The sequence below is a fragment of the Myxine glutinosa genome, chromosome 1 (genome assembly GCF_964187855.1).
Source record: "Myxine glutinosa chromosome 1, kmMyxGlut1.1, whole genome shotgun sequence".
Taxonomy (NCBI): Eukaryota; Metazoa; Chordata; class Myxini; order Myxiniformes; family Myxinidae; genus Myxine; species Myxine glutinosa.
In genome coordinates, this window is record NC_136261.1 from 94,940,728 (window position 1) to 94,966,416 (window position 25,689).

Below are 25,689 nucleotides of genomic sequence, written 5' to 3' on the forward strand. Positions count from 1 at the left end.
TGTGGAGGTTGTCTCTGTCCACCAGGGCCGATATCGTCTGGTGTGAACAGCCAAGGCGATGTGCCACCTCACGGTAGCTCAGTCCGCCTTGCAGCATGCCCAGGGCACGCTGCCGTTTATCCCTTGACAATTGTGGCATGTTGATTGAAATGCCCATTTTGCACTGGCCTTTTTAAAGCCAATATCAAGACATCACGTGCAGCTCATTAAAATCATCCCGTACCCCTTGGCTAATCACTGACAGTCAAAACGGCTGTTCAACAGCTGTGCTATGAAGTGACCATTGAAGGTTCAAGTGACCATCCGTGACCGTTTTGTCTGACAGTGAGGACACTATTGTCCACAAATAAGTTCACACATTTACTACACGCAGTGTTATTGTTGATATTTAAAGGTTTCAAAGGTGGTAAGTTTCTTTTGCGTTTCAGTATATATATATCCCTTATGAGCAGAGACTTCAGCCTGTTTGATGATGTCCATTCTATCCATGTGATATATTTGTTAAAGTGATGCATCTGTTTTCAGGATGAAGACGTTGTTGTCAAAGAACTGGTAACGCGTCTGTTCAAACAAACAGCACGCTTTCTGGAACCCCATCTTACAAATGTAGGTCCTCATGATATCTTATATTGAGGTGATTATTATCAATTATTATATTTGCCTTCAAGGGCCTAAAAAGTTTTTGTTTTTTTTCAAATCCCAAATTTCCACCCAAATACAAAGCTGCAGTCTACATACAGTGCCTTCAGAAAGTATTCACACTCCTTGACTTTTTCACATTTTATTGTCTTACACTCTTACAACCTGAATTTAAAATGGATTAAATTGAGATTTATTTTGTCGCTGATTTACGCATAATACCCCATAATGTCAAAGTTGTTTTTTTAGAAATCTTTATAAAATAATTAATAATGAAATACTGAAATATCTAATTTACACAAGTATTCAAACCACTCAGTCAATACTTTGTAGAAGCACCATTGCCAGTGATTACAGCTTCGAGTCTTCTTGGGTATGTTTTGTATCAGCTTTGCACATCTGGATTTAGGGAGTTTCTCCCATTCTTCCTTGCAGTTTTGCTCAAGCACAGTCAAGTTGGATGGGGAGTGTCAGTGAACAGCAATCTTCAAGTGTTTCCACAGATTGTTGATGGCATTCAAGTCTGGGCTTTGGCTGGGCCACACGAGGACTTTCACATTCTTGTTCTGAAGCCATTCCAGTGTTGCTTTAGTTGTATGCTTGGGGTAATTGTCCTGTTGGAACGTAAATCTTCATCACAGTCAAAGGTCTTTTGCACTCTGAAGCAGGTTCTCCTCAAGGATTTGCCTGTATTTTGCTCCATTCATTGTTCCCTCTATCCTTAGTTTCCCAGTCCCCACTGCTGAAAAGCATCCCCATATCATGTTGCCACCAGCCTGCCACCAACATGCTTCACATTAGGAATGGGGATAGATGGATGATGAGCTGTGCTCTGTTTCCACCAGACGTAGCGCTTTGCATTCAGGACAAAGAATTCAATTTTCATCATTAGACTAAATAATATTTTGCATCATGCTCTTAGTCTTTCACCTGTCTTTTTTGCAAACGATAGGAGGTGTGCTGTCATGTGCCTTTTTCTCAGGAATGGCTTCCATCTGGCCACTCTCCCATGCAACCTAGATTTGTGAAGGGCTGCGGAGACTGTTGTCCTGGCAGGTTCTTCCATCTCAGCCAAGGAACTCTGTAGTTCTGTCAGAGTGGTAATTGGGTTCTTGGTCACCTCCCTAACCAGGGTCATTCTTGACTGGTTGCTCAATGTGCTCTTGGGAACTTTCAACACTCTAGAAATTGTTTTATACCTTTCCCCAGATGTATTCCTCTTCATAATTATATTGGAGTTCTATGGACAGTTCTTTGGACTTCATGATGGAGTTTCTGCTCTGACATGCACTGTCTACTGTGGGACCTTACATAGAAAGGTTGTTTCTTTCTAAATCATGTCCAATCAATTTAATTGGCCACAGGTAGACTCCATTCATGTTGTCGAGACATCTTGAGGATGATCAAAGGAAATTGGATGCACCTGAGCTCATTTTGGAATGTCATCGCAAAGGGGTGGAATACTTATTAACTCGAGACATTTCAGCTTTTCATTTTTAGCTATTTTTGTAAAAAATTTCTATACCAAAAACTCCACTTTGACATTATGCAGTATTATGTGTAGATTAGTGACAAAATATCTCAATTTAATCTATTTCAAATTCAGGCTGTAACCCAACAAAATGTGAAAAACGTCAAGGGGTGTGAATACTTTCTGAAGGCACTGTACATCTCCAGTAGCCTTGATTCAACTTATATATTTCTCCTTTGGTGTTATTTATTTCATCAAGTTCACCCAGCCCTGCTTGCAGCATCTAATCGGCAGCTTATACCTGGTGACATCGCTGGTACAACATCAATGGCCCTTCGCTTTCTGCATCTCTAAAGATGAAGTTATCCTTCCTGAGCATGGAAAGGGGGCAAAATCAGGAAAGATTTAATAATGGTAAAATGTGTTGTGTGGGGCTGCAATTATACATCTTCTGATGGCCTTCATAAATAACCTTTCTTGGTACACCTGAACTCTTATCTACCTGCAAAGCCTTTATCCACAACTTGATGGAGTACTGCTCTCCTTTCTGGGTTGGCTCCCCTGCCTCACACCTAGCTCGGCTTCACGCGGTTGTAACCAAAGTATTCAGTCATTGGAATCTCCTGCGATGAAGCTGATTCTGAGGGCCTTTCTCTCTCTCACCGCAGGCTGGTAGGTGGTCTTTCTGTCTTCTACCGACTCCTCTCTGGCCTTGCTCCCCCAGCTCTGTCTGTGCTCTGTCCCCCAAATATTCCTGCAGGATGCACAAGATCTGCCAGCAACCCCTTTCTGGTGAAACTGCCAAAATCAAGACTCTCTGCTCACCTTCACTCCTTCATTCCTCGTTTCTCCCGCCTCTAGGACAAACTCCCCCACTCTCTTCAATCCCTCTCCTCCCTCCAGGTCTTAAAAACAGCTGTTCACCACCATCTCTTATCTTCCTCCATCCAAAGCCTTGATCTTTTATACCCCCGTTAAAACGCCCCAAATCCACCTCTTTCAATCCCCAACTTCTTTCCTGAAATTCCTAAAGTGTTAATTTGATTTATACCGTGTACCCCCTCCCCCTTACCCCCAGCCCTCCCCCTTCCACAGATCTACCAACGTCCCTGTTCTCTTCTGTTGTTGTTTGTGTGCTTCTCTCTCTCTCTCCCCCCTTGTCTCCCACTCCCTTCATTGCATGTTTTATGTGTCTGTGCATGTTTTCATGTTCAATGTGTGAGCTCTTACATGAGCCTCGATTCTGTATGTATACGGAAAAAAAACAAAAAAACCAACACTCCTCTGATTTTCCTTGCTCCATGAGAAGAGTCCAAGAAAATGGTGGATTCTTTGAATGAAATTACAAGCTTTCAAACCACTTCATAGCATGCAAATAATCCTGTTCTTGGTTCACAACTATTTTCAATGAAATATTATACATTTGTATCAATTATTTAATACATAAATGGATAAATCTTTTGTGGGACATTATGAGGAAGTGACCAACTTGATTGTTTCATAATCAAAGGAATGGAGTAACATGAGTAATAATAATAGTTTACTAAAATAATACCAAACGATTCTCAAAAGTTCTTGTCAAATACCCTGCGCGCATCGTAAGAGCGTGACCAAGGGTTGGCGTCAGGAAGGGCATCCGGCCATAAAAACATTGCCTCAAACAGGGAACCATGATTGTCATGGGGCCCGCAAGGCTAACCCCCGCTCTAGCGGGGAAAAGTGGCCTTAAAACGATCATTCATTCATTCATTCATTCTCAAAAGGATGATCTTTCAGACAAATTTTGATGAAACCAAAATATTAATATTTTGACGAAGAAATGACAATTTAAATTTTCTGAAATTATTTTATGTAAAAGAGGTAGACCAATGTTGAGATGGGAGGATTGTGTGAAGAGGGATATCAGTAAGGTGGGGGTAGTTGGAGAGTGGAGAGAGGTGGCTGAGGATACAGGGAAGTGGAGAAGTATCATGGGCAAGGCAGGGCAGAAGCTTGGTACCATTGAACCTCACCCTTATAAAGGGAAGAGGAGGAGAAGAAGAAGAATCTCAAGGATTATTCATGCTAACAAGTCTTCTGTAATTACATTCACAAATTTACTTTGGTATGGCCATAGAATCAATGCTAACAACAAAATCACTGAGGTGTAAAAATAGATCTTCAGTTTATGAGCATCACACTAAATCTGTTAATGATATTGGTGTTGGATGAGTTAAGGAAGCTTGTTTAGCAGGTGGAGAAGGCTTTTGAAATTCTGATTGCAGGTGCCAGTGAGTAATTGTTGTTGTCTTATCCAGATGCTCTACAAAGTTGTCATCTTGGGAAACGAGTCTTTGACTGAGGTTGCAGAACATGCTTACTATCTCATTCTGGAACTTTATAAAATTGATGGTGCTCTTCTACTGTCTTTCCTGCCCCAGCTTGAAGATGGTCTCAAGGTATCATCTTGTTGAATTTTCACACTAGATTATACTGTGTTTGCTTCCTGAACTCTTATTTAATCGCAAAGCGAAAAGCAGGGTTAGGCATTCGGTTGTGTACGTGTGGATGTGGTGAACATGTGGCATACGTGTGTGTCTGTATTTTTAACATTAATTTTCTCGGCAACCGTTGGTCCGTTTGACACGAAATTTTACGATAGGAGCGCCTCCCCCTGTGCATATTTTTATTCATAATTATGATGTCACATGGTATGGACGCCATCTTGGAAAAACTTTACACCTCTATAACTCTGAAACCGTTCAATGGAAAAAATTGAAACAAGGCTCATTGTAAATAACTCTCCATGGGGAATAAAATATGTTAATGATTATGTCATAGGTGCCTCCATTATGACGTCATAATTTGACAAGTACAACACTTGATCCGATCAGTATGAATTTTTTGTCCCCCGTCGCAACGCGGAGCGAAAGGGGGACTATGGTTTTCCCCTCCGTCCGTGTGTCCGTCCGTCCATCCCTGCGTGCGTGCGTGCGTACGTGCATGCGTAAGCGAAGGACCACATTCAAATTTGGTGTGTGGGTGCAACCCACGTCAAAATCCAAGATGGCCGCTGATAGGGATATTTTCCTACAGTAGTATGTAATAGATGAACCAAAAATCTAATGTCAGAAGAGAGTCACAAATTTTAATTCCCGAGGAGGACAACACTTCCTGTCTTCAAAGAAATACACAGCAAGAAAACAATAACCCTTATCAAACCAAGAAGAGCATGCTACAATTCACAAAAGCACATTGCAAGATTCACAGAAGGTCCCAAGTGAAATCCTGGTACAGTAGGGATGCACAAAGAAAACATCATAAGGATACAGTAGCATGCACAGTATACAGTCAACATCACAGAAGCTCCCAAGTGAAATCCTGGTACAGTAGGGCTGCACAAAGGAATGTCATACCAAACACCAGCATGCATAGAATACAGTTAACATACAGTGTAAACATACAGAATCGACCAGCCAAGTAAACATCCTAAGTACAGCATTACAAACCTAGTGAAAATCCTAAAGTACAACATTACAACATCTTACAATTCTGGTGCTAATCCTGCTAACTGGACATCAGCTCTGATTCTTATACAATTTCAAGTGGGAGGAGCAAGTGGAGGGGGGAGGAGCGAAGAGAAGGGAGGAGAGCAGTAGGATTGGTTGGGCAAAGTTTGGGTGGGAGGGAGCAAGGATCGGGGGATACAATGTGATTGGTCGAGTGAAATCTTGAGATGGGAGTGTTCCCCGCTGGGAGCAGATCTGCATTTACAAATCCTTTAATGAGAAGAATGTGTTTGGTTGAGACTTCTCGGCGCCAAGACCCTATCAATCATAACGTTATTATAACTTTGCAGCAACGTTTTATAATGCCATTGCAGGGACATTTATGATTTAATATGTAGAAAATATACAAACAGGCATAGAAATAAGAAAGTCCTTATTTAATAAAAAGGTCACTCAGTAGCTATGACAATCACATCCTTTCCAATCTGCAAACTCATCTTTTCCTCATAAGTAAGGGGTTATGAACCCCTATCAGAGATCCAGAGAGAGCTAACCTACATGGAGTTTTTATCGTTACCCAGACGGAGTAAACCGACATGCAATTGTATGAATTTATAGGTATATTATCTCCGAACCGTTGTTCAGTTTAGTTTTATTTTAAAACTCAACACTGCACGCAATTTTTTTTATAGTTCCATACACAATTTTTCTCAAAGCCTAGTTGTAACATTAAAATTGATGATGGATACGTGATTTACCATCCCCCAGAAGTCATGTAGGCAAAAGTGGGAGGGGACACACCTTACAAATATTTACATCTAATTTATTAAAACAATGGTAGTTTTATTCACTAGTTTAGAATCACAATGGGATTTGTAGAGCAATTTAGTGGATGCTAATTATTCCAGGCAGCTGGTCAGACATTGTTGCGTCAGTTATATTATTTAATTATTTACCAAGAAAACAATATCTTTTCTCCAATTTGCTTAGATAACTCCATAAGACATACTCGATCTAACATTACATTATTTCCAAAAACATCCCATCTGTATTACATATTACCCTCAGTCATAAATGATTTTGCCATGACAATATGCGATCTACCATTGCCTATTCTAAGAGTTTTACTTTTCTCGAGCAAATGAACTTGGACAGAGTGTCACTTGGTCAGAGCGTCGGAGATAATTCGTCTACTGTAGGAGATCCCAAATTTTGCATGGAAACCACAAAAAACTTGCAGACTAGGAAAGCAGGCTTGTGGCTCATAGAAATTACTTGCTTCATAAATTTACACTTCCACACCGCCGCCATGTATGTCTGAACCTTGTGAGCGGAATATCTTGAAAAATAAGCGATGTACCAACTTCTAATCGGGTGTGTGGGTGTATCTGGGCATAAGGAAGTAGCCTATTGAAAATTGGGTCGCCACGTCAAAATCCATAATGGCCGCCGCCATGTATGTCTCAACCTTGTGAGCTGAATATCTTGAAAAATAAGCGAGGTACCAACTTCTAATCTGGTGTGTGGGTGTATCTAGGCATAAGGAAGAACGCTATTGAAAATTGGGTCGCCACGTCAAAATCCAAGATGGCCACCACCATATATATGTCTGAAACTTGTGAGCAAAATATCTTGAAAAATAAACTAACTACTAACGTCTGATCTGGTGGGTGGGTGTATCTACGCATAAGGAAGAACGCTATTGAAAATTTGGTCGCCACGTCAAAATCCAAGATGGCCGCCGCCATGTATGTCTGAACCTTGTGAGTGGAATATCTTGGGGAAAAAAAGCGAAGTACCAACTTCTAATCTGGTGTGTGGGTGTATCGAGGCATAAGGAAGAACGCTATTGAAAATTGGGTCACCACATCAAAATCCAAGATGGCCACCACCATATATATGTCTGAACCTTGTGAGCGAAATATCTTGAAAAATAAACGAACTACTAACTTCTAATCTGGTGTGGGTGTATCGACGCATAAGGGAGAACGCTATTGAAAATTGGGTCGCCACGTCAAAATCCAAGATGGCCGCCTTGCGTCTTCCACTTTGTCAACTCGCATCACTTCACCGACGGGGGACCTCGGCGTAACGCTTGTTTTCTCTGCAATTGTTGGTCCAATTGACACGAAATTTTCACCATAAGAGCGCCTCTGCCTGTAGAATTTTAGTGATAATTATGATATCATAGGTCACGTGGTATGGGCACCATCATGGAAAAAATTTGCACCTCTATATCTCTGAAACCGCACCATGGAAAAAAATTTAAACATGGCTCATTGTCAAATACTCCCCATGGGGAATAACATATTGTTATGTCTGGGGTTAAAACAATATCTAGAGCCAGATAGAGGTAGGTATCTGTGTAGGTAGGTATCCGACTGTCGTGATAGGGAATCTACTTCTAATAAGTTCTGTTAGTCCGATTTGTCGGTTAAGATCGGTCACCCTCAGGAGAGCCAGGAGAGTGTCGATTGTGTGTCCTGACAGGAGAGTGTCGGTCACCCTCAGGAGAGCCAGGAAACAATATCTCTCCGTTCTCAAGACCGAACTCTCTTATCTGTCTCCCTCTTCCAAATCCTGGTGGCATCTGGTCAAATCTGTTTCTGGTGTTTGTTCCCCCTCCATCCCCTCCCTCACCTCAAACGGCGACACGGCTGACTCCGCACGTGAAAAAGCTGAATGCCTGAACTCTGTGTTTGCTTCTAAATCTTGTCACAAATCCATCCCTTTCTGTACCCACCGTACCCAGTCATACTCAGCTGCTCCTGGACTCTGTGTCCTTTCCTCCTGACAAGGTGGAAAAGTTTCTGTCAACCCTCGACTCTGATTTTGCAACTGGACCTGACGGCATCAGCCCACGGGTCCTAAAATCCTGTTCTTCCGCTCTTTCACTCCCTCTCTCTGTTCTCTTCACCCTCTCTTTTGCTCAAGGTCATCTGCCATCTGCTTGGAAATCAGCCAACATCACCGCTTTGCACAAAAAAGGTGCAAAAAACAGATCCTAGCAACTACAGACCAATCAGCCTTCTCCCAATTATCAGCAAAGTCAGGGAATCCATCATTGCTTCGGATATGAAATCTTTTCCTCTTCTCCAATGGCTTCATCTCTGATCATCAATTTGGTTTCAGACCTGGTCACTCTACTCTGGACATGCTGCTTCTGCTTTCTCAACAATGGATGGAGGTCCTCAATGCCAAACAGGAAATTAGAGCTATCTCCCTTGACATATCATGTGCCTTCGATACGGTCTGGCACCCTGCTCTGCTCACCAAACTCTCCTCCTTTGGTATCCATGGAAATCTCCACGCATGGCTGGCGGACTTCCTCTCTAGTCGTAGTCAACGTGTGGCCCTGAATGGGTTTCTCTCATCTCCTCTTCCTGTTCAGGCTGGAGTTCCCCAAGGCAGTGTTCTGGGACCTGTGCTTTTTCTGGTCTTCATCAATGATCTCTCTGACTCTCTTCAAAATCCTCTCTATCTCTTTGCTGATGACTCTACTCTCTGTCGCTCCTTTCCTCATCCCTCAGATCGGCAGTCTGCAGCCTCCTCGCTCTCTGCAGACCTGGACAAAATCACAGACTGGGCAAACAAGTGGAACATGTCTTTCAATCCTGACAAATCTCACACTCTTACGATGTCTCTCCGAAAAGACCGACTGGACAACCCTCCCATCCACTTTCTGAATAATCCTCTCCAAGACGTTCTGTCACTCAAGCTTTTGGGTCTCACTATCTGCCATGATCTTTCCTGGGAAAAACCACATTTCAAATCTGGCCTCCAAAGCCAGTCACCGACTGGGCATCCTCCGTCGTGCGAAGTCCTTCCTTGGCACACATGAGCTCCTCACCACATACAAGGCTTTCATCCGCAGCTCAATGGAATACTGTTCCCCCCTCTGGGCCGGTGCTCCTGCCTCACACCTAGCTCGTCTTCACGCTGTTGAAACCAAAGCTTTCAGAATCATTGGAATCTCCCGCGATGAAGCTAACTCCGTCCGAGGGCCTTTCACTCACTCACCGCAGGCAGGTTGGTGGTCTTTCTGTCTTCTGCCGACTCCTCTCCGGCCTTGCTCCTCCAGCTCTCTCTGGGCTCTGTCGCCCAAATATTCCTACAGTTCACACAACATCTGCCTGCAACTCTCTTATGGTCAAACTGCCAAAATCAAGACTCTGCTCACGTTCACTCCTTCATTCCTCTTTTCTCCCGCCTCTGGAACAAACTCCCTCACTCTCTTCAATCCCACTCCTCCCTCCAGGTCTTTACAACAGCTGTTCACTGCCATCTCTTATCTTCCCCCATCCAAAACCTTGATCTTTACTACCCCCACTAATTTTACCCCAGATCCACTTTTTTGAAATATCAACTGCTTTCCTGGAAGGCCTTGTCGAGTCCTTGTGTTTTATACTTCATTCCCCCCCCCCTCCCACGCCTCCTCACCCCCAAGCCCTCTCCCTCCCACAGATCTCCCGATGTCCCTGCTCTCAAATGTTGTTTTTGTGCTTCCCCTTCTCTCCCCATCATGTCTACTGCTCCCTCTTTTTATATATTTTGTTTGTCTGTTTGATTTGTTTGTGAAATAAATGTTAGCTCTTTCACGAGCCTCGATTCTGTATACAAAAAAAGAAAAAAAAAAGAAATAAAAGATGTATACCTGTGAACATACCAGGATGTTCGTGTGTTAAGTAGTTAGGGATTAAGAATAACGCCCCTGTGTGTCCAACCTGGTCATCAAACCTTTGTCCCTTATACACAAGGGACAAAGTAGTTGGACAAAGTTTGTCCCTTATATATTATGGCAATGCACACCAACATAGACATTTAGTTAGGTCCCGAGCGCAACATTAAATAACTCCCTTCCCTGACAGTGACTTTGGAAGGAACAGGCAAGGGAACCAGGCTGGGGCACCGCCGATGATGGCCGCCGCCAATTACACCTCCGACAGGCCTAGCCACTTCGAGTGCCACGCGCTATGACCACGGAACAGGGAATGGGTGAAGGGTCTGCGCGGTAGGCGCGAACCTCCAGCCAACGAGTCGGTGGAGGGCACTGATTGGGTGGCGCGCCAGGGCTGACGTCTATCACCACGGGAAGGTTATTTAAGGGAGCGCCGAATGCCATTTTCTGTCTTGCGGTTCGTTCTCTTGGAGATCCAGCAGTTCGTAGCACGTCGGGTTTTTCTTGCTTGCGCAGCTTTCTCTTGCAGCACGTCCTTCCCTGGCTGTCGTGTGCGATCGGTGCTTCTGAAGCTTGGAGTGGTGTACGGACCTCGTGGGCGTTGGCTCGCCATCTGCGTGTGCTTGGAGCGGTGCTCGGTGCTGTGGTGCTGGAGCGAGGGACCTTGTGGGTGTATCGGGGCCGAACGGAGCCATGTTGGACGGCGGACAAGACAAGACGAGGGACAGTCACACGTTTTACATGGCCACACGCACCATTTTACATTTTACACGACGAGACAATTATTTTCCTTTAATCCATTCCTGTGTCTGTTGTTGAGTCTGGTGTGCGGGATCCCGATTTAGGACATTTTATTACCGGCGCGTATTTCCCTGTCCCGCGATTCCTTGTAAATAAATCCTTGCATTATTTTCCATTCCCCGCAAATCTTGTGTCCGGTTGAGTTCGTTCGCCTTCCACAGCTACGTGCTTTTGCCGCAGCCTCCCACTTTCCTTCTTCCTCCCGCGCGACCATAGCAAAATCCGGATTGGCCATCGCCTCAATTAAAGCCGTTTTCGGTCCATCTGCGAGCCTCTGGTATTAACCGGAGGCTACGCACGACAATATGTTAATGATGATGTCATTGGTGCCTTGATTATGACATAATTTGACAAGTACAATGCTTCATCCAATCAGTATGAATTTTTTTTTCTCTGCAACTGTTGGCTGATGGACACAAAATTTTCACCATTGGAGCACCTCCTCCTGTAGAATATTTCAATGATAATTTTATTCACAATTATTTCTACAATTCTACAAGATCCTTTTATTTTTGGACTGTACGTACCCAAACAGAAATTGATTTGGTTTTTAGAACTCAATAAAAAATATTTAAAGTCTTTTAACTAGTCCTTATTAGCTTCCTACCGGTTTTCATTATAGGTTTGCCCTCTATCTGTTTATCCGTCGTTCCATACCACCTGTGTTATTTCAGACTTTTCCCCATATTCTTCAACATATTGTTATGTCGGGGGGGGGGGGGGGGGGGGGGTAGAGGAATATCTAGATCCAGGTAGATCTGCATAGGTAGGTACTCGACTGTCGTGTTAGGGAATCTACCTGTAATAAGTTCTGTGTGTACCCCGGATGTCGGAATAAGTTGTATCTGTGTCCCCGCCACGAGAGGGCGAGGCATGATAATTAGTGCAGGGATTATGGGTAAAATTCCCACGTTTGTCGTTCCCTCTGTGAGCAACCCAGTGTCCCTTATGGCAATACATCCTATAGACATGTAGATAGATCCCTTAATGCACACATTAATTAATTCCGCTCCGCCACAAAAAGACTTACAGGAAGAACAGGCAGGAAGCCAGATCGGGGCACCACCCCGATCGGGGGCATAGCAACGAGCATCGTGCAAGGCAAGCAATAGCCACGCCCAGGGAACGTGTGATTGGTTGGTGGAAGGGAGCGGCGCACTGATTGGCCACCGACCGTGGACACCTCGGCCAATCAGTGCGGAAGGCGTGAACACTCGGCCAATCAGGGCGGAAGGCGCCAAACCACTACTTAAAAGCAGGTCGTTGATTTTAGGGGAAGGGCCGGTGACGTCAGAAGGCGGGAAAGACCAAAAAGAAGGGAGGGCCTGATTGGTAACGTGGGAGGATTGACGTCAGACCATGGAGGACAACATGTCTGGTTTGCGGGCGTTTGTTCGGTCATCGGCTTCCCTGGTCGTCTTCCCTGCGTTCTTACCTAGTTCTTCCCTGGTTCGGTCATCGGCTTGCCTGGTCTTCTTCCCCGAGTTCTTTGTGGTGTTCTTGGCTTGGTGCTTGGAGCGAGGCGTGGTGCTGCGAGCGGACGGGACCTCGCGTGCGACCGAGGAGGGGTGAGCGAGGCGTGCCACTGAGCGGATCGCTCGAGGCCTAGCAGGGCGTGAACGAGGCGGACAGAGGCCTGCTTCGTGCGAACACTGGAGCCTGGACGATTCCTGAAGGACGCTACAGACTACAGACACAGATAAGCTCGCACCCACAAACGCGCACAACACGACGATTTGTTTATTTAATTCATCCCTCTGTGCTGTTGTCTAAGTGAGGTGTGCGGGGTCCCGGTTTAGAATTAGTTCTTCCGTCGCGTTTCGTTTTATCGGGTTCCGTAATAAATCTTTATTTTTGCACATTTTACCCCCGTATCCGTTTTGAGTTCATTCCCTATAGGATCGAGGGCTGCCGTCGGGGCGTCAGGTAAGAGTTTGCCACTTCTTCCTCTTCCTTCGTCCTCCTGTGCTTTTATGGTCGAATCCGCAATTGATCGTCGCCTCGGAGTTGAAGCCCTTTTGGTCATCCGCGATCCTACGGTATTAACCGAGGGTTTCGCGCGTCATTATTAAACTGAAACATGGTGCATGGCTTTATTATGATAAGTTACAGAACAAGTTCGAGTTTCACGCCGTTTCGTCAATTTTTAAGAGGTATGCCCTCTTTTGGACTTGGAACATCACATCGGTAGGGGACATGTATTGAATTCTTGCTCTTCTTGATTTTTTTGCATGCTTTCAATAGGAAGGAGATTATGCACAATAATTTTATATGAATAAATTTGGTCATTGTCGCTATGTCTATCATGTGTGTAGGTGGGTGACAACATTTTGGTTGACTCTCGTATACTTAATAATAGTCACTTTATTTCACTGTCCCTTTATTTTTCACATTAATTCCTTCACTGAGATGCTGAAAGGTATTTTTTAAAAATTTATAAAAAACACATGGTGATTGCGTCACAGCTATGTAACTACTCTAGTGGTGTGTATAGTGAAGAATTCGTCTTGTGGTGAAGGCTAGTGTCGATTGCTCCGCCAAAGGGCTAATGCCTGAAACATCAGTTTCTCCTTTCTTCCCACAGCGGTTGACACGCCTCATTAAACGTCCTGTTGATTTCATCCATTATTAGCCCCCGTTGGACTTAGTCAGAAATGGGGGCTTATGGATATGGTCTCGTCCGTCCGTCCCTGCGTCCGCAACCACATCTCGGAGATTATGGACTTATTTTGTTCATACTTGGCACCACCGGCGGAGTTTGGGAGGGGGCAATACCCCCACCTTAATTTTTTTCAGTAGTTTACAATCAAGATAAAAGCATCTCGTATTTAAACGTGAGCAATGAAGCGAAACAGAATCCAAGTGCGTGGATATCTTCCCCCAGCCGAGACGGATATCGCGGTATTTGCATGGAGTTACTTGATTGGCTGCATCCTTTTTCAAATCAGATTAACAACTTTGAAATTTGTGATTTTTCACAAATGAAGGATTTTTCACAAATGAAGCCACTTCGGAAAGAAGCTTTTCTGCAATGACACGGATTAGAAACTTGGGTGATGAGAGATCTTCTTCACTGACTCTTCTTCACATAGAAGGCGATTTATCTGTGAAGCTGATTCCAGAGGACATTGTGGATGTTTACGCTAACCGAAGGGAAAAACGATTGTACCTACTATAGTCATTAAAGTAAGAACAGTATTTATATTAAGACAATGCTTATGTATGTGAATCACCGGGGAGACATGATTCATAAAGTACTCGATTTTTTTTATTTATTCAAGAATTTGTTGTCATGCTATAAATAGTTATATTGGTGGCAGCTCGTAGACATGTCAAACGAGAAAGCATCTAAAAATGCAAAGCCCGTCCGCATCCGTTTGTATTCAGACGTCGGTCGTCCTCTTCTTCTTCTGCCTACTCAAAATAATGAAGTTCAAAAAAAAAAAATTACAAAATGATAATTGCTGATTTGATGCAGCCTTGACCTTTCAGCTTTAGATCTAAAAAAATAATCAGTTTCTAGCTTTCGATTGGTGAACCAATTCTGTGACCCAATATGCAAATTCTTAAAATTTCAGGTCGATCAGATGAAAATTGACAATTTTATGTGATGCTGACCTTTGACCTTTAGACCAAAATTATAAATTTGCCTTCTCCATATTCTCATAATTAAGCTTTGTTGAGTAACAAAATGATTTGATGACGAAACTCAAATGTTAAAAAACGTTACGGCCTAGACACACGCACACACACACACACACACACATATATATATACACACACACACACACACACACACACACACACACACACACACACACACACACACACACACACACACACATGCCGTGCAGGGGACGGGCTAAAAATGAGGCTGAAACAAAAAACAAGGGTGATTAAATAATGAACATAAACTGTATTTGTGATTTCACGTTCACTGTAGCTACTCTAACAAACGGTAATTTTGGAAGTCAGACCCATTATCAATATTAATCCCCTGCCCCCAAAAATAGATAAGTCAAACTACGCCTATGCTTGGCACAAAAAACACATGACGGTGTACATATGTACGCCGACTGGCGGCCATTTTCGTTGTGAAAAACCCGATATTGAACACATCCTCAACCATGTCTCAACCATGTCGTCTGTCAACCATGCATTTGCTGATGTTCAAACTTGGCACACAGATAATTAATTATGTCTTACACATGCACGTCATATTTTTAGAGATCAGATCAACGATGGACGAATGGTGGCCATTTTGTTACTTAAACGTGTCTCCAACAATTTATTGGACATGTACGGTCAGATTTTGTTCAAACTTGGCACAATCACAGTACATGATGGCGTACACGTGCGCCTCACTTTATTTTGCGATCTGATGAAAGATGACCGACTGGTAGACTGCCGGCCATTTTAGTTGTAAAAAAATACCTGATTTTGAACACCTCCTCAACCATTTCTCAGAAATGCATTTACCGATCTTGTTCATTCTTGGCACACAGATAATGAATGATGGCTTACATATGCGCGTCATTTTTCTTTTGAGATCAGATCCAAGATGGCCGACTGGCAACCATTTTTTAAACTTAATCATGTCCCCTTCCATTTATCTGATGTGCATTGACCAATTTTCTTGATCCAAGTCTTTCCTTGGAAAATCAAAGCTACTCACAAGGCCTTGGCCTTTGAGATTTACAAGGCCTTTGTCCATAGTATAGTTCCATGGAGAACTGCTTTCTACTATGGGCTAGCGATCTAGCATCACATCTGGCTTTCCTGGATTCTATGGATTCGAAAGCTCCAAAATTATAGGAATCTCCCATGAGGAGGCCAAAACACAAGCATGGTGGTGGTCTCGCTGTTTTCTATCTTTTCTCATACATTGCTCCCTTTGCTCTCTCAGTCATTCGACCCCCAGCAACTGCTCGATGCATGCATTCTTCCAGTAAGCCCTTATGGTTACACTTCCAAAATTCAGGCTGACTGCACACCTCAACCTTTTTATTCCTCACTTCTCCTTTCTAAGTAACCACCACCATCCAGTGGCTGTTCTGTCTCATACTTCCCTCTGAGACTCACACTTCCCTCAAGCAAACATTTCACTGCCATTTATTGTCATCGCCAATTCTGACCCATGATCTTTATTTCCCTCATTAGCTTTTTATTACTTAACCATTTTACCTGCTAGTTTCCATTTCCCCCTCTCCTATTTTCCTGTTTCATTCATTCTCTTGAGGTTTGCCCATCGTCAGTATTATTTTGCTCTTCCATGAGCCTTGTTCCTGGAAAGAAAAGGACACAGAGGTTGAACAAGCTATATACAGCTGGAAACCTTTACTCACAGAAGTGGAACAGAAAACTGGAGAAGCATAAATGGAACAAAAAAAAACTTAGGAGCATGGGGAAACCCAGGAACCTGAAAACCCAGAAACAGGTGGGCTTTGGGAGGATAAATGAGGGTAGAAGAGATCATGGGTTCGGATGGAAGATGATCTGAGGATTTGCATATGTTTGTTTCAATGAAGGATGTGCTCGGAGGTCGGAACTTCACTGATTATGATGATGTCCATGTGGCAGTGCAATAATGTATCCCTGACCAACCAATGCCATTTTATTATTACTAGGGCATTGCCCGTACGTGGGTGCCCGTTCCTTGCCAAAAAAAAAAAAAAACGCTACCCGTACGCTCTACCCCGCCCGTACGCCTGTAAACAAAAAAAACAACGCTCTTCGCTTCCGCCCTTCGCTCTGACTGAATTGGGAGAAATAATGCGCATAAGAAATCGAATTACGTACCGTAATGGCGGTCAGCTCGTAACGCGCTCAGCTCCGCTCGTCTCACATCGGCCACGCCTACGCAACAAAGCGTTCTGTGATTGGCTGCCGGAAAGCGTGCTGCCGGACAGTCTTCACTGTCCGGAAGTTCGCAAATCGCAGTTACGATGAATCGTTTTAATTTAATCGCAGTTTGAATTCGTTTTAAAACATAGTTTAACGGCAACATAGTTTTCCAACGTGAAATAAATGAATACGCTGTCAAATGTGCCGTCCGAGGCAGAGTCTGATCGCCACGTTCGGCACACGTGATAGCTCGCTGCTCTCTGATTGGTTGAATCGTTTTTTGGACATAGCTCGGTAAGTAATTGTCCGATTAATATGAAACCTTGAAAAGGCACATCCTCGGGTCCCCAGCAATATACCTGGCAAGTTAAAAGTATATCGGACCCGTGGTTGTCGAGAAACAGCGGTCACAGACACACAGACACACAGACACACAGACACACAGACACACAGAGATTACTGGAATTATAGATAGATGGCATCTATAGGCTTGGAAAGTATTGACTAAAGTTTGTGGATCTGCAAGAGGAAGTAGTCACCTCCTACAATACCTTTGTCCATAGCTCAAGCAGCATTAGTCACAGCCTGCAAGGCCTTTGTCCATAGCTCAATGGATTCTTGCTCTCTCCTGTGGGCTGGCACGTCAGCATCACATCCGTCTCTCCTAGAATCGGTGGATTCTACTAGACCTGATTCTCTCAATCCTATTCAGGTCAGTGTTGACTCTATTTCTACCGCCTCTCCTTCAATCTAGCATCCTCTGCTGTCTCAGCATTCCGACCTCCCCAAACAACTCCAGGATGCAAACGTTCTTTCAGTAACCCTCTCTTGCTTAAACTTTCAAAATCCAGGCTTGCTGCACACATTGAGTCTTTTGCTCCTCTTTTCTCTCATTTGTGGAACAGCCTTACGGAGGCTGCTCAATCCCATGGATCTCTAGGCAGTGCGTTAACATCGCATGACTTCTCACATCCCAACCTGCAACCTTTTCTAAATTCATTAACTCAACCTAAAATAACCCAACCCTCTTTCTTGCAGATTACTGTTACCTATCTTTCTCTTTTGCTGGTCATTCATTCCCTCACTTGTTTTATTTAGCTGTTTGCCACTGTCATTGCCACTTTACCCTCTGCCACTTCACCCATCCCTAAGTATCTATATTGTATAGTAAAGAAAAGCAAAGCAGGAGCAACAAGCACAATTGAGAATGTTACCACTGATGCTATCTGAGTCTGTTGCTGATGAAGAATCGAGGCTGGACCAGAACTTTCTCCACCTTCTCGGGTGTGAAAAACACAAAGTGGAGATCACAGTGGGTACACGAGGGTAACGTGAGGACAGGACAAGATGCTTTTCTGGGTAATTGGTAATTACACGAATGTAATTGCTTTTCAATCTCAAAAGACAGAGAAGCCGCAGTCACAGTTATTCATTGGCATGATGGGTTTTATCAACCTCAGGTTGACAAACACGTGCTAACTGCCGTGGGAGGCAAAGTCAAGCTGATGCTTCGGGAATTCGCTCTCCCTGGGAGCAAGAGTGTTGAGCCACACCTTAAGCAGCATTTTTTTGCCTCCCATGATAGTTCGCATACCTTTGTCAACATTCAGTTGATAAAATCTGTTGTAAGAACTGTCAACAAATGCAAAGTATACATGTACTTGCCTTCATAGTCCAGTACCCCTCTATATCATGGGCACATACCTATAAAGGAATTGAAATATTTTGGTGAAACGAAAACAGTCATGGCCCTATATTATTTCATTCCACCAGGAAATTTGTCATGAAGCTGGTTATTTTATTAGTCTCGCAAGTAAATCATTCAGTGGTAGGAAAATGTATTTTAAAATCTCACAGGAAAACAATCCTGTTAAAATAATGTCAATGTCATTCATTTTAATTTGAACATCAGGCTGCCTTGCAGGTAAGAGTGGGATTTTTTGGGGGATTTGTTGCTACTGTTTCAACATTACAATGCATGGTTCTTTGTTTGCTTGCAGAGTATTGATGAAGAAGAGAGGCGTGCAACAGTCCGCCTTTTGTGCAGGATGTTTGCTCACAGAGACTCTGACCTTCACAATCAAAATCCTCTCCTGTGGCAATGTTTTCTTGGACGGTAACTGCTAGATAAAATTGATTCCATTTTTCAAATTCTTATTGTAATTTGCAAATTTGCTGTGGTGCGTTGGGGGAACACTCATATTTTATACATTGGTGTATTTGAAGCACAGCACGCTTTTCTTACAGCAATTTGAGATCCTTTTGTTGTGAGATTTGCATTCAAATGGAATGATATTTATTTAATTGGTGTCACATGAGAGATATTCAACAGGATGAATATTTATAGCTCGATGCACAGTTGTGTATTAAACCTGAGTAATCGTGTTTAACCTGGAAATCTGCTGAGTGAATATTAATGTGAAAAGGCAAATGGGCATCTGACTAACAAATGATACAGGCAGCAATAACGTTCAAACTCTGCATAACACAAGTTTAGAACATCCATGAAATTGAAATTCCTGAAAAATCCTTGAAATTCATGAAAAAAATTCGAAAATTCCAGAAAAAATGAAAAAGTATTTTCCAGTGCTGGAATGTCCTGGAAGATCTGTCCAAGTCCTTAAAACTCACGAAAAATCAAGAAAATTGCAGAAATATAAAGAATCTGCCTTACCCCTTTTCCCCCCTCCCCCTCGTCGGAATTGTTAATTCCACCGGTCTCCTCAAGAGGACGTCACCATCTTTAACCTCTCCCATGGATTTCCCATTGAAGCCAGTGCCGAAATGATTTCTCAATCCAGAACTTGGATCCAATCCTAATCCCGCTCCTCCATCAATGGTATGGTGTTAATTTAGCTGCTAATTTATACTTCAGTTAATCACCTCTAATTTCTTCTATTCTATCTGCTAGCCACTAATTACAGTCGTGGCCAAAAATATTGGCACCCTTGCACTTTTTTCAAATAACTCACAATTTTCTCTAAAAAGAAGTTGAAATTGACAAAAGTATTTGGTCTCCACAATTCTTTATTTCACTGTTAATATTACAGAACCTTTGTTTTTGATTCAGAACTTAATATATCCTTTTGAATAAAAAAACAAGATGTCATGCGGAGCACGCCCCCCCCCCCCCCTCGGGGTCAACAGGATGAAAAGTGATGATTTTTCAGATGAAAAATGATTTTAGAAGTTTGACCTTGAATTGACCTTTGACCTTTTGACCTCAAAAATAGTTGGTTTCCCAATTCAGTGAGGCAATACACAAATGCTGTTCTATTTTGAAGTCAATCGGATGAAAATTGATGGGTTTTCAGATGAAAATTAATGCTTTTGGAAAATTTGACCTTCGGTTGACCTTTGACCCTTTGACCTCAAAAATTGTTGGTTTCCCAATTCAGTGAGGCAATACACAAATGCTGTTCTATTTTCAAGTCGATCAGATGAAAATTGACGTTTCTTTCAGATGAAAATTTGTGATTTTGGAAGTTTGACCTTCCGTTAACCTTTGACCTTTTGACCTCAAAAATAGTATGCTTCCCAATTTAGTGACTTTATATGCAGATGCTTTTCAATTTTCAAATTGATCTGTTGAAAATTGATGGCTTTTCAGATGAAAATTGATGATTTTAAAAATTTAACCTTGAGTTGACCTTTGACCTTTTGACCTCAAAAATACTTCATTTCCCAATTTAGTGACTTAATATACAAATGCTATTCAATTTTCATTGCTATTCTATTGCTATTTGCTATTCAATGCTATTCAATAGAAATTTCACCTCCAGATAACCTTTGACCTCAAAATCGATAGGCTTCTCAATTGGGACGACCTATACAACTTGGTGAAGTTTCGTGACGATCAGTTTTGAATTGTGGCCTGTAGGCCGGTGACAAACAGACAGACAGACAAACAGACAGACAGAACCACAAATGCAACCGACCAATATACTTGAAAAATCTTCGATTTTGCAAGTAATGGAAAGAAATAGCATTGACAAAATTATTGACACTCGAGACTTAATATTTGGTAGCACACACAGCCTTTGGGCAAAATAACTGCAGTCAAACGCTTCCTATAGCCATGAATGAGCTTCCTACACCTCTCTACTGGCAGTTTGGCCCACTTTTCTTGTGCTAACTGTCACTGTCCTGCTGCAAGACCATAACTTTCGACGGAGACCCATCTTTCTGACACTTGGTTGAACATCGTGCTCCAAAATGCCTTTGTAATATCCTGATTTAATGATGCCATGCATACATTCAAGGTACTCGGTGCCAGAGGCAGCACAGCAACCCCAAAACATCACTGAACCTCCTCCATGTTTGACTGTAGGGAAGATTTTCTTTTCTTTGAAGGTTTCATTTTGTTTTCTGTAAACATAGAGATGATGTGCTTTACTTGGTTTCATCTGTCCACAGGACATTCTCCCAGAGGGTTTTTGGCTTGTTCAGGTGTGTTTTGGCAAACTCCAGTCGGGCTTTCCTATCTCTCTCTCTCAGCTAGGTCTCCTACCATAAAACCCCTTTCATTGAGTTGGTGACGGATGGTACGAGTTGAAACTGTCGTACCTTGTATCTGAAGGTCAGCTTGAATCTGTTTGGCAGTTGATCGAGGTACTTTCTCCCCCATCAGAACAATCCTTCGCTGCAATCTTCAATCAAGTTTTCTCTTGCGGCCATGTACAGGGAGGTTGGTGACAGGGCCATGAGCCTTAAACTTCCTGATAACATTGCTTACGGTGTACACAGGAACATGCAGGTCTCTGGAGATGGACTTGTAGCCTTGAGATTGTCCATGCTTGGCTACAAGCTTGTGTGTGACCTCCTCAGACAATTCTCTGGTTTTCTTTCTTTTCTCCATGCTCATTGTGGTACACACAGTGACACAAAATAGCAGAATGACTCCTTTTCGCCATTCAAACTGGTTGAATGAGTGATTTGTATATTGCAGGCACCTGCAACTCACCACAGGTGAGTTCAATTCCAAAGTAAAGGAGAATCACCCACTTAAAATTTATTATGTCTAACAACTTCTAAAAGGTGCCAATAATATTGTCCGGCCCAGTTTAGGATTTTTGTGTGGAATAAGCTAAGATTTAGTAATTTTTTTCAGCTTTTTTTCTTTTGTTCCACTACAAACCAAAGAAATACATTAGTGGATACCCCAAAAAAAAAATTTTTGAACAATTTTCTGGAATAAATGGTGCATTATTTGAAAAAATGCAAGGGTGCCAATATTTTTGGCCACGACTGTATGTGTTAATGGCTTCAGACCAAAATATTTGAGGACCCCTGGGACTAAATGGTATTTTGCCTTATTTATACTGCAATTGTGAATCAGCAACGCTGCTGCAGTGCAGGTGGTAACCGAGACACGTAGCACGTACTGTATTGTACCTATCTCCGCATCAACACTGTGTTCCGTTTGATTGAATCATAATCAATTCCTTTGTTTTCGCTTATTATTGCCATTAGTGATTTTTAACCATGGCTCCAAAAGGAAAACTGTTGCTAGTAATGAACCTAATGCAAAAAAGTCAAGGAAAGTGACTCAATGAGTTCCCCAAGGAAGTGTGCTGGGCCCTGTGCTTTTTCTGGTCTTTATCAATGATCTCTCTGACTCTCTGGAAAATCCTCTCTATCTCTTTGCTGATGACTCCACTCTCTGCCGCTCCATTCCTCTTCCCTCAGATCGGCAGTCTGCAGCCTCCTCACTCTCTGAAGACCTGGACAAAATCACAGACTGGTCAAACAAGTGGAACATGTCTTTCAATCCTGACAAATCTCACTCTCTTACTATGTCTCTCCGAAAAGATCGACTGGACAACCCTCCCATCTACTTTCTCAACAATCCTCTCCAAGAAGTTCTGTCACTCAAGCTTTTGGGTCTCACTATCTGCCATGATCTTTCTTGGGAAAACCACATTTCCAAGCTGGCCTCCAAAGCCAGTCGCCGACTGGGCATCCTCCGTCGTGCGAAGTCCTTCCTCGGCACACCTGAGCTCCTCACCACATACAAGGCTTTCATCTGCAGCTCAATGGAATACTGTTCTCCCCTATGGGCTGGTGCTCCTGCCTCACACCTGGCTCGGCTTCACGCTGTTGAATCCAAAGCTTTCAAAATCATTGGAATCTCCCGCGATGAAGCTATCTCTGAGGGCCTTTCACTCACTCACCGCAGGCAGGTAGGTGGCCTTTCTGTCTTCTACCGACTCCTCTCCGGCCTTGCTCCCCCAGCTCTCTCTGTGCTCTGTCCCCCAAATATTCCTACAGGTCGCACAAGATCTGCCAGCAACCCTCTGATGGTTAAACTGCCGAAATCTCGGCTCTCTGCTCACCTTCACTCTTTCATTCCTCTTTTCTCCCGCCTGTGGAACAAACTCCCACACTCCCTTCAATCCCTCTCCTCCCTCCAGGTCTTTAAAACAGCTGTTCACCACCATCTCTTATCTTCCCCCATCCATAACCTTGATCTTTTCTACCCCCACTAATTCACCCCAGATCCACCTTGTTTGAAATTCCAACTTCTTTCCTGGAAATCCTGGCAGTGTCCATATGTTTATACCTCTCCCACCCCCCCCCCCTTCACATGCCTCCCCCCCTTCACATGCCTCCCCCCCAAAGCCCTCTCCCTCCCACAGATCTCTCGATGTCTCCATGTCTCTCGGTCCCTGCTCTCAAATGTTGTGTTTGTGTCCTTCCCCCTCTCTCCCCATCTTGTCTACCGCTCCCGATGTTATTTGTTTTATGTGTCTGTTTGTCTTTCTGTGTGATTAATGTTCGCTCTTTCACGAGCCTCGATCTTGTATACAAAAAAAAAAAAAAAAAAAAAAATCTGTGACACTGAAAGTGGAGGTTTTGGATAAGCTTGGTTCAGGAAAGAGCGCACAGTATCACTGGGCAGACATTATGGCGTTAACAAGTCTCGTATCCACCAAATAAAGAAATTCGCAGAAAACATAATGCCTAGTGAATGCTCTGGTTTTGCACCACAAGCGAGGGGGATTCCTGTAAACGGCTCCATTGCATGACACGTGAGATTATAGGTGATAACAGTAACATCCCGTGTAAAACAAGGGTTTACTGTAGTCCGTCCGAGTATCCATCTCATGTGTAATGAGCATAATTTGTTGACTTCTAATTTTTATGAAAATGAGGATTATTATTAATTTCAGTTAATCCATGTATTCAATCCATCTGACAGAAGCTGGTGATTAATGCTACAAAAGCTACAACTTAGAATGGTTCTGTGGTATAACATGCCAAGCTAGTATATTTTGGCTGTGGAGGTACAATCAAATAACTGGCCAAATACAACACTGGAGTATCAGGAGGAACCCAAACAGACAAAGATGGAGTCAACAGGAGAACCCTCGATAGGATTCTGGTTTCAACTGCTACTCCTCTACCCTCAAACCCACCCAGGCACAGTCACGTGAACACTACAAAAACTACTTGCAAGAAACTGAGCACAGCTCATCAACCATCTAACACTATTCCTACCGTGAATCACGGTGGTGGCAGAATCATACTATGGGGATGCTTTTCAGCTGCAGAGACTGGGAGACTTTTTAAGGATAGAGGGAACAATGAATGGAGGCAAATACAAGCAAATCCTTGAGAAAACCTGCTTCAGAGTGCAAAAGCCTTGGACTGCGGCGAAGATTTACATTCCAACAGGACGATGTCCCCATCGTCCTGTTGGAACGTAAATAGCATCCCCATATGACGATGTCCCCAAGCATACAGCCAAAGCATCACTGGAATGGCTTCAGAACAAGAACGTGAAAGTCCTTGAGTGGCCCAGCCAAAGCCCATACTTCAACCCATTGATATTCTATGGAAAGACTTGAAGATTGCTGTTCACTGTCGCTCCTCATCCAACTTGACAGAGCTTGGGCAAATCTGCAAGGAAGAATTGGAGAAACTCCCTAAATCTAGATGTGCAAAGCTGATACAAACATACCCAAGAATACTCAAAGCTGTAATTGCTGCCAAAGGGGCTTCTACGAAGTATTGACTCAAGGGGTTGATTACTTATGTAAATTAGATATTTCTGCATTTCATTTTTTATTATTTTGTAGATATTTCGAAAAAAGAAATTTTACTTTGACATTATGGGGGTATTATGTGTAGATCAGTGACAAAAATATATCAATTTGATCCATTTTTAATTCAAGCTGTAACAACAAAATGTGAAAAGGTCAAGGGGTGTGAATACTTTGAAGGCGCTGTCGATATATTGTATTTCCCTCATCTACCCAATGAGAAATTGCTTCATATAATGCCAATAAATTTGTTAAACATGACCTCCCTTAGTAAATATTTGTCTCTCATCATCTATTCCAGACCTGCCTTTCTAGAAAGTGTTTTGTCTACAAAATCTAGTTTCATGAAAGAGCATGGGACTATAAGGTAAAAAGACAAATAATTACCAGGTGTCATGCATGAACTTTACAAAAAAGGCAATGTATTGAGATGACAGTGGGGGCAAAGTGGAACACTGGTGGATAGAACAAGCAAGGTTATGAACACACAGGAAAAGAGGAAGGGAGAAAATATGTTAAGCTGCAAGTAAGAGGGTTCGGTTAGTTATGGTTGATGGGAGTAGAAAACATGGTTAATGGGCGTAGAAAATATAGATAATGGGGTTTGGTTTGATTTGGTTAATTGGTTAATCAAATTAATGGTTTGATTAATGGGGGTAGAGAAGATTGTGGGAATGGATGGTAGGTGACATGAGAAGATGGTGTACCACCAACATTAAGCAC

The 25,689-nt window shown here is 42.9% G+C and overlaps 1 protein-coding gene across 1 annotated transcript in view; it reads left to right on the forward strand.

The window, feature by feature from the left end:
* LOC137426526 (sister chromatid cohesion protein PDS5 homolog B) overlaps positions 1–25,689 on the forward strand; it is a 253,471-nt gene that overhangs the window by 41,083 nt on the left and 186,699 nt on the right. Inside the window, exons 7-9 of the mRNA XM_078774894.1 lie at positions 526–606; positions 4,408–4,548; positions 18,922–19,037. Coding sequence (XP_078631020.1) covers positions 526–606; positions 4,408–4,548; positions 18,922–19,037 — 338 coding nt within the window. The remainder of the gene's footprint in view (positions 1–525; positions 607–4,407; positions 4,549–18,921; positions 19,038–25,689) is intronic.